The sequence below is a fragment of the Carassius gibelio genome, chromosome B25, assembly GCF_023724105.1.
Source record: "Carassius gibelio isolate Cgi1373 ecotype wild population from Czech Republic chromosome B25, carGib1.2-hapl.c, whole genome shotgun sequence".
Classification (NCBI taxonomy): Eukaryota; Metazoa; Chordata; class Actinopteri; order Cypriniformes; family Cyprinidae; genus Carassius; species Carassius gibelio.
In genome coordinates, this window is record NC_068420.1 from 20,754,497 (window position 1) to 20,769,861 (window position 15,365).

The window sequence follows — 15,365 nt, forward strand, 5'->3', positions numbered from 1 at the left end:
CAGAAGAATATTACCTGAAAAGATTTGATACAAGATATTTTACAGTTGATGAGTTTTTTCTTTAATATACTCACTCCAGCAGGTGTCCTGAAGTATGTGTTTTTTTTGAGTACATCCTTCACAGACATTCCTTCTGTGCTTTCTCAGCGTCTCCAGGAGAATGGTCCTGTCGTGTGGTCTTTGACAGTCGAGGTGTCTGGATGTGTTTCACTTTATAACACATTCACATGTGCCTCAACAGACACTGAATCCTCCCCAACACAAGCTTCCTTCATCAGAACAACAGAAACAGATCATGCTTAGACCGTGACATATATGAAAAACATCTAAATACTTACTGAACAAGGTGTTTTAGATGTAAAAAATAATAAAAACGTTGAACTTCATTAACATTAAGATGATGGTCAGGCAGTGAAAACTTGACTGATTGTCATTTTCCAGCAAATAAAGATTACAACATCTTGTACTACAATATTGTGTATGATTATGTTGATAGAGATAAATCAATGGTTTAAAAACAATGTAACTTACACAGTCATTTCTTTCTATATTTCTCTGGAAAGGGTTCTTCATATCAGTGTGTTGGCAGCTTGAATATACTCTGCATTAGGTGGACACCTGGCAGAAAGGTACAAACAAACTCCAAATTAGAGTTTTTTTTTTTTTTTTTTTTTTTTTTTTTTGTTGTCTAATCGTCTCCAGATTGTGAATTATTAATAATTATTATACTGTATGTATGTTATACTGTATGTATGTATGTATGGATGTATTCTGTACTCTCTTGTACAAAAAGGACGCAGATATAAACAATCTTCTCTTAAGGATTCGCCGTCAGTGCGGTCATCATTTTGTCTCACTGTACATATGTCTGTCAACAACAATAAACTAATTACTAAAGCTGCAAGATGTAACGCAAAGGAAAAAATATCATGGTATTGTAACAAACTTATCTTAATATACATATTTGTGTTATATAAAGTATAGATAAACGTACAAACGATGAATAATTACCTCACGTCTTATCACCATAGACATTAAAAGAAATGGACACAGCGACCCCATTGGAACTCAATTGAGACAAATGAAGCCCAGTTTTAGGGTTTTTTAGCACTTCCGTTTCTGACGCGCAGACTCAAACGAAGCTTGACGACGTCAGCAACCTGTCTGACAGATGTAAATCTTCTAGTAGCTGTGCGTGCAAACTGCCATCGTTAATCTTGCAGAGACGGCGAGCTTGAGCGGGGAGTTCTTTGGCGTGAGTGAGGAGGAGTAAGTATTCTAATTAATTATTTTGTATAGTATTTTAAAATGTAACGCCAGTACACCATATTAAGTTAATTGCCTGCAAGCTTCTCCTCCTGTCTGTACGGTAATGCGACAGAGAGCCGAGTGGTTATGACGCAATCGTTAGCCTATTTTTTACAAAAACTGTTTATACGGGGCCATAATGTAACATAGAAGGTAATGGAGCCCTTTATACATTGTCGTGTATCTTTAGAAATAAATAATGGACAAACAGAGTCTTTAAACGCCTCAGATGTAAAGTCATTCGCTGTCAAAGTGACGCCAAAATGAATGGGAGTCAATGGGAATGCTAACGCAAGTGAAGTTCTGCTAAAAGATGGCAGCCCCCACCCGACTTCAACTTCCGGTCGAGTTCCTTGCCCCTTGCTTATCACTGCCACCTTGGCTAAGGAAATTACGTAAATGTATATTTAGCTGATGATTGGCCAGCAGTAAAACTCCTTCCACCAATGAGAAACCTTTTGCCACGCCCCAACCTTTCGGCGCGCCCATTGCTCCAGGCTGCAGCTACCCCTGTCTCCTTCTTTCTGAAACGCATAGTTTTTTTTCTTTTTACAAAGCTCATTGGTCTGAAAAGTGAGGTGTGTTTTCACTCAATATCCTGTTAATCTTGAGTACCTATAGAAAAGTACTGCATCCTTAATAACTCCAAAACGTCTTTAGTTTTATTATATTTATAAGAGAAAGATAGTCTGTACCGATTTTTCCCGGAAAAACACGAGTGGCTGGAGGCATTGCGTGTGGGCGGAGCTAAAGAATCACGAGCGCGAGTAGGCTTTTACGTTGAGAGCGTTTGGAAGCTGTGACATTACCATGAGGAAAAAAAAAAAACATCCAAAACAAACCATGGCTAACAGTCAGATTCAGCGTATATTTATGATCCAGAATCAGATCCAGAGGCTAAAATTTAACAAGAGCAGCATCAGCAATGACTTCTCTATGTGGTATGTACTGAAACTGTATATATTTGCTTATCGGTTTTGGAAAATGACTAAGTTCCACTTTATGTAGTCTTTTTTTTTTGTTCTTTTTTTTTTTTTAAGCTGTACATGTGGAAAGTGCAGTTTGATGACAACATCGCATGTTGTTTACTTGATGTGCTTACACGCGGATAGCTAAGTTAACACAGATATATTTGAAGCAGTTTTACTCACCGCACGCGGTTCCAACACACGATCGTGACCCTTTTTCGTTGGGACTGCATTTATGGAGGGTTTATTGGGTCAGATTATAAACTAAAAGTCTAAAACTAAAAGTCTAAAACCAAAACCAAAAATCTAAATTTAATACGTAAAGTCCAAGTCGAAAATTAATTTGGTATTTAGGATTGGGCATTTGGTATTTAGGATTGGGCATTTTCTATTTAGGGTTGGACATTTGGTCATTTAGCCATTTAGGATTTAGGATTTAGGATTGGGCATTTGGGGATTTAGGATTGGGAATTTGGTATTTAGGATTGGGCATTTAATCATTTAGCCATTTAGGATTGAGGATTGGGCATTTGGGGATTTAGGATTGGGCATTTGAAGATTGAGGATTGGGCATTTGAGGATTGAGGAGTGTATGCAAATTAGGAGGCGTGGACCAAATACTGGAGGCTGGCTTTGAAATGGCTGGGCAGAGGCACCTTATGAACAGCAGAGGGAACTCCCAGTGCTAAGGAGCACACTGTAAGAGACATAGAATGTTTTAAAACAGCTCCAAGCAGTCACATAAGATTGGAGGGTCCTTGGAGAAACTGCTTGGAGGATAGTGTCAAGTGATGCCTCAAGCAGGGGTTTTAACGGGTGGGTTACGGGAATGTTACTTCTGAATAGTGAGGTACTGGAGTTGGGAATTGATCTGCCTCTGTAGCCAGCGTTCTGAATTTCTGAAACAGAAAACAAGACAGGGAGACAGCGATTTGGTTTTCTTACTCAGGGAGATGTTTAGCAATTATGATGATGTGGTCGCAAGCTGAAATCCAGGTGAGATGCCTTGAGAGTGGCATCAGAGCAGGTGAATGGGAATGGCCTTTGTTAAAGGGGGGGTGAAATGCTATTTCATGCATACTGAGTTTTTTACACTGTTAAAGAGTTGGATTCCCATGCTAAACATGGACAAAGTTTCAAAAATTAAGTTGTATGATTGAAGGAGTATTTCTGTTCCAAAAATACTCCTTCCGGTTTGTCACAAGTTTCGGAAAGTTTTTTTCGAGTATGGCTCTGTGTGACGTTAGATGGAGCGGAATTTCCTTATATGGGTCCTGAGGGCACTTCTGCCGGAAGAGCGCGGCGCTCCCGTATAGCAGAGCACTGAGAGCACAACAGACTTCACTGATCAGAGCGAGAGCGTCGCGAAATGTCACAAAAGGAGTGTGTTTTTGGTTGCCAGGGCAAGACAACCCTGCACAGATTACCAAAAGAGAAACAGCATTAAGGGACCAGTGGATGGAGTTTATTTTTACAGAGCATCAACGGAGTTGTGTAAGTGTTTGTGTTTGTTCCCCTGTATTTCGAAGATGCTTGTTTTACAAACAAGGCCCAGTTTGACGACGGATTTGCACATCGTTTATTTCTTAAGGATAATGCAGTCCCAACGAAAAAGGGTCACGATCGTGTGTTGGAACCGCATGCGGTGAGTGAAACGGCTTCAAATATCTCTGTGTTGTTAACTTAGCTGTCGGCGCGTAAGCACATCAAGTAAACAACATGCGATGTTGTCATCAAACTGCACTTTCCACATGTACAGCTTAAAAAAAAAAAAAAAAAAAAAAAAAACAACAAAGTGGAACTTAATCATTTTCCAAAACCGCTAAGCAAATATATATACAGTTTCAGTAACGTTACATACCACATAGAGCCGCTGTTGTTGCTGCTGCTCTTGTTAAATTTCAGCCTCTGGATCATAAATATACGCTGAATCTCACTGTTAGCAATGGTTTGTTTTGGTTGGTTTTGTCCTCAGGTAATGTCACAGCTTCCAAACGCTATCAGCGCAAAAGCCTACTGGCTCTCGTGATTCTTTAGCTCCGCCCACATGTCACGCCTCTAGGCGCTCGTGTTTTTCCGGGAAAAATCGGTACAGACTATCTTTCTCTTATGAATATAATAAAACTAAAGACTTTTTGGAGTTATGAAGGATGCAGTACTACTCTATAGGTACTCAAGATTAACAGGATATTGAGTGAAAACGAGCATTTCACCCCCCCTTTAATACAATGCACTGTTGCGTCATTGTCACAATGCACTAAAATGCTACTAGTGGCCCATTCATCCCCCCACAGAAAAGTGAGGAGTGAGATATGTCCTGGAGCTGCGGTGCCCATGGGGCTGCGAACCAATGACCTTAAAAAAAATCCCCCCAAACACAGTTGGATGTCGGTCGGGACGAAACAAAGTTGTTATAGAAAAAGGATAGGCTGTTCCACTGGTTTAGAAATGTTAATCATGAGTTCGTTGTGACATGCTTGAGTTATGGAAATGAGGTCCTCTAGCGAGTGGATGGAGGACGCTAGTGAGAGGAGATGCGATATGAAGGGGCGGCCCTGCGGAATGATGCGCATTGCGAAGTTTAAATGTCCGTGCAGGGAAAGGAGTTCATGTTTTGAACAATTTGATTTTTCTAGGAGAGTAGAAGAGACGAGAATTATTCAGTCAATTTTCTCTTTGGTCAGGGATGCTTGGAATTTGTCTGAATTCAGATTAATTCCAAGGAGCTCAATGGATGTTGCAGGGCCCATGTTTTTTTTAAAAAAAATTGGGACTGTGAAGATGTGTAAGGCTGGGATGGCATTGGGAGGCGAGATTAGAAAAAAAATCGTCTAGCAGGTGAATGAGATTGGGAATGGCATAGTTGTTCGCCAAAATCCAGCAGATGGCTTCTGATAGCATGTCTAAAATTTTAGGTCTGCTTTTGCATCCGAAAGTTAAACGCAATGCGAAATAATGTTTCCCGAGCCAGCGAACTCCAAATATGTGATGAGCTAGCTCGAAGTGCATGCATGAAATATTTACAGGTGTCGCCAAAAAGTTTTTTGATTTTATTATTCACAGATTTGTAAACTGGACATATGATGCGGCCATGAGTGCCGCCACAGAAGCTACAGATGTGCATAAACCGGCAGCATGCTCTATTACATTTACCCACGTTAAAATGATTACAGGGCTGTCTGCTTTCGTCGAAAGGGGAGTCCTTATTTGCATTGGTGGTTGCTGCACGAGGCACGTAGCTGGTGGATTTAGCGGTTTTTGTTCCCGCGTTGGGAAGAGAGGAAGGGTTAACCTGCATTTTACCTGAATTTTAAAAGCAATTGAAAATTCAGAAAATAAAAGAACACTGGATGAATGAGTGTTTGTGTCAGGGTAACTGAGAAATCACCACAATCTATTTGGCAGTCTGGTTCGGCTGCGGGGAGTAGAGAGAGAAGAGAGGAAAGGTCTATATCTGCACCTGAGAGGATCTCAGTGCACTGTGGTGGTTCCATGGTGATTGCGTTGGACGGAACGGGCATCGGAGTTGCTGTGAAGAGAGAATATGGTGATTTAGTTTGTATGAGAGAGCTGGGATGGGTATAATCCGGGGCTGCGAATGTTGGCACGCTTGAATGACCCGCTGTGGCTAGAAAAGTAAAGTTAGTTGGAGGATATGAAGGAAAGGAAGGATTATAGGATGAAGTATGTTCTTAACCTGCATGTGAAGGCGGGCCTGCACTTGTTTGAGCTTGTATGACTGCAATGTGGGCTGTAGGCCACTGAAAAGGAAAAGGGTTCGTCAAGAGGTGGACCTGCCATGGCGGAATCTGGGGTGCGGCACAGGCTCGCTGAAGGCATGTTGCTGTGGCTCAATGGGCGAAGTAGGCCGGATCCTGTGTGGGAAAACGACGGAGGTGACTGGGCAGGCAAATTTTGGGCACTGTGGGCTTTGCTCTGCCTGTGGGCCATTTTGGGAGTTTACTGTAAGGAAATGTACAGATCATACAGCTCTGATTTGTTAATTTTTCATGAAGCCTGTATGTCTGAGTTGCCCAGCGCTTGCCTCAATCCAGTTATGGTCCATATCTGGTGGGATAGGTGGGATCCTCGGGACTGCTGTATATATACCTCTTACCCTGAGTGCTCTCCACCTGGGTTAATTATCTGAATGTGCTCCTCCCGAACTTTGTTAATAAAACCTCATTTAGTGACTGCAGGTATGAAGTAAATTCATGAGACAAACAGATATTTCATTTTTCAGATTTCAATATTGAATTAAAAATGATTGGGATAAAACCCTAATTGTATGCTGATTCATAACAAAGACAACAGTATTCTTTAGGCTATTCATTTATTTTATGTGAGAATTAAGAATCAAAAAAATCTGCTGGCAGAATTTGGAAAGATATAAATAATTAAAGCAAAAAAATCTGCAATTATATTAAAGTCATTAATTATTTTCCTATCAATACATAGTTGCTGACTATAATTTTTAACTTGCTGCCTTTCCAACCTAAAGAAATAGGCAGCAGAATTCTGCTCACCCTATTCAAGCCAATTCAGATGAGATCTGATAAAGCCATGGATTTACACTAGGCCTACTGCCCACATAGCATATGTCTTCTGGTCCAGATCCGAGCCACACAATCACTATTCCCTCGGCCCAAGTACAGCAAAGAATGACGGCCCTGAAGTAGCCCAGAACTGGATTAAAGACTAGGGCCACACATGGGCCATAACCGGCCCGAATCTCAGCCAGTTAATCACCCTTAGCTGGCCCTGGGCCAAAACAGGTTTTATTATTGGTATCATTTCTCAGCCTTAAGTAAACCAGAATGCCCCAATCTGAGCCACACCTGAGCCTTATATAGCCCAGACCCAACACAGACAGCAAGCAGTTTCAGCCCAGATCTGGCCCACATGGATTTTAAGCTATATAGCTGTCTGGGAATACAGAATCTTATTTCATATTATTGCCTTGTATATTACTATAATCGCAATTATTCAATATATGTAAACTGAACTGAGCTGACATGGATGACAACATCACTGAATTCAATGACAAACTGTCATTTTGCATTTCCTAATTAATGTTGTTCAGTTGCTTTGACACGTGCTATTTAAAAACAAGTGACTTGACTTGACTTTAAAGAACTTGAACTGTTCTGTTTGCCAATCCTTATTTATTTATTTATTTATTATCTTAGGAAATATCATAATATTTTGAGATACTGCATTCTTGACTTCTTGGCAGGATTTGGCACCTGGTTGGTTAAATCACAATGGTGTTGGTGTGCTTCACTGGCCAGAAAACTCACCAGACCTGAACCCCACAGAGAATCTATGGGCTATTATCAAGAGGAAAATGAGAAACAAGAGACCCAAAAATTGCAGATGAGCTGAAGATCACTGTCAAAGAAACCTGGGCTTCCATACCACCTCAGCAGTGCCACAAACTGATCACAGTAATTAAAGCAAAAGGAGACCATACCAAGTATTGAGTACATGTACAACATACTTTCCAGAAGACCAACAATTCACTAAAAATGTTATTTTTTATTGATCTTATGAAGTATTCTAATTTGTTGAGATTGTGAATTGGTGGGTTTTTGTTAAATGTGAGCCAAAATCATCACAATTAAAAGAACCAAAATTACTTCAGTCTGTGTTCACTGAATCTATTTAATACTGATTAATTTATTCAAAAAAAAAAAAAAAAAAAAAAAAAAAAAAAAACGGTTTACTGCTTCTGTTGCAAATTATTCTCAAGAAAGTCCACAAAACTCTAAGTGCTTTGTTGAAACAGCATAAGAATAGTCCAGAGCATTGCAATAATATGGTGAAGTGGAAATACTTTGCCCTCCATCTTTCTTTATTCTCCCTTTTGGAGGCAGAACAAAAATCGTTGGAAAGATGTTCTCATCCGTTTGATTAGTATCATTCAGTCTTTGGCATAGAGGAAACTTGCACTCAGGGGGTCTGTCGATAATTTGCATCAGGCCAACAATGGGAACTTCCTTAAAGAGGTGGAACTCATAGCAAAATTTGACCTGGTGTTCAAAGACCACATCAGACGAATTGATAGTGGAATACAGCACAACACATACCTAGGTAAGACTATCCAGAATGAGCTGATAGAGTGTGTCAGTGACAAAATAATTGAGGTAATGGTGGCAGAAATCAAGGATTGCAAATATAATTCAATTATTTTAGACTGTACACCTGATGTTAGTCACAGTCACTCTAGGCAAAACACCAGAATTAAAAGTGCAATTTTTAGGATTTCTGATAGCTGCAGAATCCACTGGCCTGGTTTTGTCCAGTCTAATTCTTAACAGGCTTGAGGAATTGAAAATCCCTTGGGGCTAATATGAAGGGGAAAAAAAGGAGGATGATTTTGATGGTAGCGCACTGGCTGTAGAGATTGAGAGTCTTCCTGAACTTCCCCAAACTATGACAGCTTCCTGAACTTCTCACATACTTCTCACAAAATGAGATGTGTGAGCTTTACCCAAATCTTTGGGTAGCTCTCAGGATAGCCTGTACTCTGCCTTTGACAGTTGCCACAGCAGAGAGGAGCTTTTCCAAGCTCAAATTGATTATGACATACTTGAGATCATCAATGGCCCAGGAAAGACAAACTGGACTTTCAGTTATTAGTATTAATAACAAAGTTGGCCAAGCAATACCATACAATGATGTCATCAGTGACTTTGCCTCCAGAAAAGCTAGGAAGGAACGATTTTGAGGTCATTATTGTACAATTGTCATTGTTGAACCCTTGCTGTTCTTATGTTTGCTATCATTATTTAAGTATCTATTTGTTGTAACATTCTATTTTTTATTTTATTAATGTTTGTCTATTTTGGTTTTATTTGCACATTTAATGTACATTTGCATTTGCTAATTATTTTTTTTTTTATGTTTTGTTACAGTTTGTATTCTCAAGTTTAAGAGTAAAGCGTTTTATTTAAGTATCAATTTTTTATTATTATTTTGTATTAATACATAACCTCACTGTATTCATTTATAATGTAACATTATAGCATGACATTTGTGTCAATAATCTTCAAGCACAGGTGACTCCGCATAGTGGGAAGGGGGCCCCCAAATCAAATTCTGCTTAGGGCCCCCAAGAGGCTTGGCTGGCACTGCATATAAGGACACAACTCCTTATAATGACATGACACAGGTATTACAAGGAGGGGGTGACTTATAAGGACATAACTCATGTCCCCATTTTTCAAAACGCTTATAAATCATACAGAATTAGTTTTTTTGAGAAAGTAAAAATGCACAAAATTTCCTGTGAGGGTTAGGGTTGATTAAGGGTGAATATACAGTTCGTACAGTATAAAAACCATTACACCTATGGGAAGTCCACAGTTTTCACAAAAACAAACGTGTGTGTGTGTGGTGTGCTGTGAGAGACAGAAAGAGAGAGAGGGAGCTCAGCCTTCGTGTGCTTCAACTAGGTCCTGTAGACTACTCCAAAGCTCTTCTCGCGAACGGTTTACTATTACACGTTCAACGTTGAAGCTTGGAGATCTGTAGTAATGTCCGGAAGAGGCAAAGGAGGTAAAGGGCTCGGGAAAGGAGGCGCTAAGCGTCACCGTAAAGTTCTGCGGGATAACATCCAGGGCATCACCAAACCCGCCATCCGTCGTCTCGCTCGCCGCGGCGGAGTCAAGCGTATCTCCGGTCTGATCTACGAGGAGACCCGCGGGGTGCTGAAGGTGTTCCTGGAGAACGTGATCCGCGATGCCGTGACCTACACCGAGCACGCCAAGAGAAAGACCGTCACCGCCATGGACGTCGTGTACGCGCTGAAGCGACAGGGACGCACTCTGTACGGCTTCGGAGGATAAACACGTCCGTGTTAGCAGGAAACCCCAAAGGCTCTTTTAAGAGCCACCCACATTATCAAAAAGAGTACATTTTATAACAACTGTCTAATAACTTAAATAACAGCTTTTGTTCTACATACTTGTCTTGATAAAAGTATAGAAATCGAATCAAAGACCATTCTCCGAGTAGTCAGCATATCAATTTAATGAAGGCTCTTGAAAAAGAAGCTTGAAAGCTCAAACAAAAGGCTAGTAAAGTATGTTAACATAAAAATATGACTAAGAATTTCGTTACAAATTATCTTTAGGGTGTCTAGTATTTATACATGAATTCACATATAGGTATGCAGTTTTGTTGAGTGTGGTCACACAGAATGAGTAAACATCTTGATGGTCACAAAAGAGACCGCTGGGATAACAGTGAATTTAGGGACACGTTATAAATCCAATTACAGTTCTTTGTCAAAAATGCCCTAAAACATCGGGTTTAAGATATATAATATTATTTTTTACTAATTATCTGTTGGTATTAAACGGGTTACTATTAAAATAAAGCGGTGTTAATTTATTGTGCATAACAATAAAAGTAGTTAATTTATCTTCTTTCTTAATCTTTGTGTGTTTATCACACGTTTTGAGCGGGAAAGTGAGACAAAGAAGCGTGTGAGGGAGGAGACCGGAAGCAGTCAGATTTAGAAGCCTCTGATTGGCTGATGTGTCTATCTAGCCCGACGATTTCTAACCAATGAAATATGTTTCTGTTATTCATTGTGCGAAAAGACCCAATCAGGGAACAGCAGCCAGCCCTCTGAAATTAGCATGAGCATTCGATAAATCCCGGGTCAATGATTTTAAACACTTATTGTGTTGTTCTGCTTACCTTGAACTAACATGCCTGAACCAGCAAAGTCCGCTCCTAAGAAGGGCTCCAAGAAGGCCGTCACCAAGACCGCCGCTAAAGGAGGAAAGAAGCGCAGAAAGTCCAGGAAGGAGAGCTACGCCATCTACGTGTACAAAGTGCTGAAGCAGGTCCATCCTGACACCGGCATCTCTTCGAAGGCGATGGGGATCATGAACTCTTTCGTCAACGACATCTTCGAGCGCATCGCCGGTGAGTCGTCTCGTCTCGCTCACTACAACAAGCGCTCCACCATCACCTCGAGAGAGATCCAGACCGCCGTGCGTCTGCTGCTGCCCGGAGAGCTGGCCAAACACGCCGTGTCTGAGGGCACCAAGGCCGTCACCAAGTACACCAGCTCCAAGTAGAGCTCCGCTCCGACTCCGAGACACAAAGGCTCTTTTAAGAGCCACCCATATCATCACTTAAAGAGCTTTTTGAAACTTTCAATCGTCGTATTTGTGTGAATTTGTTATATTAACGCTTAACGGCACGACATTTTGTAGTGTTGTGAAGTTAAGCTCATTTTATCGACTCGAACCTTTGAGTCTCTTTCAGCAAAGTGAACGAATCCCTTTCCGAGAAATTTCGTTCATTTGATTAATTCTACATTAAAATGTTACGTTACTTCCTTAAAGTCTACTAGTACTTATGTAAACACTGACCACACTACGAACAATACAAAACTATAATGCTATAAGAAACAGAAAATATTAATTCACTGTTTACCTGGATCTTCAGTCAATGATTAGCTCACCTGTCTGACAAGTCTTCGTGTTTGACTTCACCAATGCAGTCTGAGCCAGAAAGATAATTGACTAGTTCATCCCATGAGTCTTCGGGTTTGACTCATCACGTGACCGACCCATGAACTTTGACCATATCCTGGAGTTAACCTGGCAACAAATTTGTGTGTATTTATTATTATTGTCTTTAAGAATTTAAGTGTACTGCCTTGATGGTTTAATGTTTGTATGGTTTAATAATAATAAAGACCATATAAGGCTTTAACATATAATTCTGTTGCCAAGTGATGTAATGGCATTGGATAGAGAAATGTATTTGCAAATGGGTGCATAGTCACTATTATCATCATTATTTACTCTTAAAGTTATTGCATTTCAGGTATCAAAATGTAGCTTTTTACTTCTTACAGTATATGTATGAATTTCTGTATGATGGCTATTTGTTAAGTCTCGGACAGCATTGGTTACGCTTATGGGTCTGTCACGTGGTTAAGGAACGACTCAAACTCGAAAGACTCATGAGATGAACTAATCAGTTCTCTTACCAGCTCAAGACTGCATTGACTGACAGGTGAATTACTACTATTGGATTAGAACCTATCTAATATTGTGCATGCGCGACTGAACGAATCACTCCCCAGGACGACTCGTTATTCCCGAGTCACATTAAAGATTCGTTCAAAAGGAACTAATTGTTCAAGAAAGACCCATCACTAATATTTTGCTGACTTGTGTATTTGCATTATCCCAGAAGTTTTAAAGAATGTTTAAATCCAGATAAATAAGCTATTTTAAAGGGTTAGTTCACCCGAGAATGAAAACTCGTCCATCTTTTACTCTCTCTCAAAGCATCATGGGTGTATTGAGAGTGAGGAGTCCCGTGCCGTTTTGGGTTTATTTGGGGAGGCTGGTCGGCTATGACAGTAGGAGACGCTATCGGTTGCCGATAGGGACTTTCTGAGGGGCATTTTTTTTTTAACCTGGAACTTTATTTAGTTCCTGGTTCCTGCGGTGGAAACACACCAAGTACAAGCCCAAAGTCCCTAGTTCCTGGGTAAAGTTCCTGCGGTGGAAAGGTGTTAATTCAGCAATGATTTCCAGGCATGGTAAAAACAGTGCAGAATTGTGAGAACCTCCTCTACTACCGAGTTAACAACACACGTAAACAATCATGTTTTGCTGCTGTCATCCTGACAACATGGCGGAGACTGGTATCGATGACGACAACTCCTCACTCTCAGGGTGCTTTCACATCTCTAGTTCAGTTCATTTGGTCCGAACCAAGGGCAAACAATTATACATTGTAGCATTTTTCAGCTTTTTTGGTTCCTTTTCACACCACACTGATTGCTTTGGTCCAAACCAGTTGAAACGAACCAAAATCCAGTCACATGACAACATCCACATCACTCATTGGCCATGATGTAAACTGTTTTTAGATTGGTCAGAATTTACGTGCGGGAAAATTCTAACATAAGAGGAAAAGCCAGCAAACAACACGGAGACAACACAACTATGGAGAGAGGGGCTGGTTTTGTCCCTGGCCATAATCTCATTGTTTGTATACACCACAATATGCAAACAATACATTTCTATAATGAAGCGTGGATGCGGCTTGAAAACAACGTTCTAATGCACAGCAAACGGAGAGCGGGAATAGCTCGTAACTTCAAGCAGAGGCGTGCATTAATTCTTTTTAACTCTGACATGCTCATGATCATCTGACCAAATTTCTATCAGGCTCCGCACCTCCTCACTACTCCAAGTTTGTCCACGAGCTGCTATGATAAAGTGAAAAACTTTCAAAAAACCATTCCTCATCCCATAATGCACAGCGCAGCATTCTACGGCAGCTGGTTTAGTCCAAAAATTATCAGTACTTTTTGCAGTTGGGTCTGCAGAGCTCCAGAGTTCGTTTGAAAGCGTACCGAGACCACCTCTTCAAGCAGGTCTTGGTACGCTTGTTTGCCCAAACGAACTGCACCAAACGGTGAAACGAACTCTGGTACAATTCAACCGAACTAAGTGAGGCAGGTGTGAAAGCATCCTCAATATGACTTTCTATATGGGTGAATAAAGGCCCCCTGTAGCGGATCCATGCATTTTTGTTAGATAAATATCTAGATTTCAAACGTAATCAACATTTTTTTCTCCTTAATATAGGTTATGTTGTTACTACAGAAGAGTCAAATTTTAAATAGGGAAAATACAGAATCTCTTTGGTCATTTTTGAGTGAGATGCTAATGGTCTAATCAGATTCGATGATCTATGCTACGTTAAGTTAAAATTGCTACCAGCAGACCCATAGATCGCCTGAATGGATTCAAAAATAGTAAAAGTCAACTGTTTAACTCTCGTGGAGTTAGAAAATAATCACATTTTTAAAAATAGTGGAGTGTTCCTTTAAGTCCATGAGGCTGAAGGGTGTCTCATCCCTCATTTTAGCATTCAGAAGGGTGCTCGCGAGTGCCCCTTTTGCGGCCGTTATGCACTCTCAATCCACACTGGGGCGAGACTGTATAAAAACATGGAAGTTGTGTCTGTGACGTCACCCATGAGTTTCCGAAGAGCATTTTTGAAGCCAAAAGTAGGCGGAGCTGGTCGTCGCCATCTTGGCAGCGAAAATAGGCAAAGAGGCGAGAGCTGTTTGCTGAAGCCACACCCACCGAGCTCAACAGTGGTGACAGCAGCGGCAATCCACCTTTCACTCAAGTGGCCGGGCCCTTAATTATGCAGAATTTAAAGGCTAATTTAATTTTTAAAAGTATAAAGGTAATAAAAATAATCTCCCACTCACAGTTGTCATGAAGCCAACGAAGATAAAATCCAAGATTAGAGAAGCAGTCGTTGATGAAATGACATGCACAAAACAAAAGGTTTGAATTGTATTTCTGTGGTATTGAACACAGCGTTATCACAATATGATGTAAACACACTCACAGAGGAAGTGTTTGTGGGCAGGTCAGACTCTGTTCGTATTTCATAAGCAGGTGGGGATTATGCAAATGTGTTATTCAGTGACATACACCGGCAAAAGTTTAGAAATTATAATGACTCAAGGCAACTCTGAATCGACTCTCTCTTTTGAGAGACATTATCTTTATTTATCATGCACTTTTTTGATTAACAACTTTGCAGTTTTTGTTTTCATTTAAAGGATAGCTATGCTATACATTTGCAAAAGAGATATATTTTCAAAAACCCATATGACCTGCCCTTCAAGCAAAATTAACTTAATTTAGATTTTTTATTTATTTCTATCCCCAAAGAGACGCAAATTTGCTTATCTAGTAAAATAATCTTGATTTAAGACTTTTGTAAAAAAAAAAAAAAAAAAAATATATATATATATATATATATATATATATATATATATATATATATATATATATATATATATATATATATATTATTATTATTATTATTATTATTATTATTATTATTTTTTTTTTTTTTTTACTAGAAACAAGATAAAAAATACCAAGACAGATTTTTAGTTTGTTTGATGTTTGTTTGTCCAATCCTATTTTACGGCAACGCTTCACACTCCGTTCCAGGAGGGGCGGAAAAGCGCCACTGCTGGTTTTGTCAACCACCATTAAACTCAAAAGAAGA

General features: G+C 40.0%; 2 protein-coding genes across 2 annotated transcripts; both read left to right on the forward strand.

The window, feature by feature from the left end:
- Positions 1-9,794: 9,794 nt before the first annotated feature.
- LOC128014426 (histone H4) lies at positions 9,795-10,299 on the forward strand. The gene has a single exon (XM_052598013.1). It carries the CDS (start codon positions 9,815-9,817, stop codon positions 10,124-10,126), a length of 312 nt encoding a protein of 103 aa, XP_052453973.1. The 5' UTR covers positions 9,795-9,814; the 3' UTR covers positions 10,127-10,299.
- Positions 10,300-10,986: 687 nt separating this feature from the next.
- LOC128014411 (histone H2B) lies at positions 10,987-11,453 on the forward strand. Its single transcript, XM_052597995.1, has one exon. The coding sequence runs from the start codon at positions 10,997-10,999 to the stop codon at positions 11,369-11,371; it is 375 nt and encodes a 124-aa protein (XP_052453955.1). The 5' UTR covers positions 10,987-10,996; the 3' UTR covers positions 11,372-11,453.
- The last annotated feature ends 3,912 nt before the right edge of the window (positions 11,454-15,365 follow it).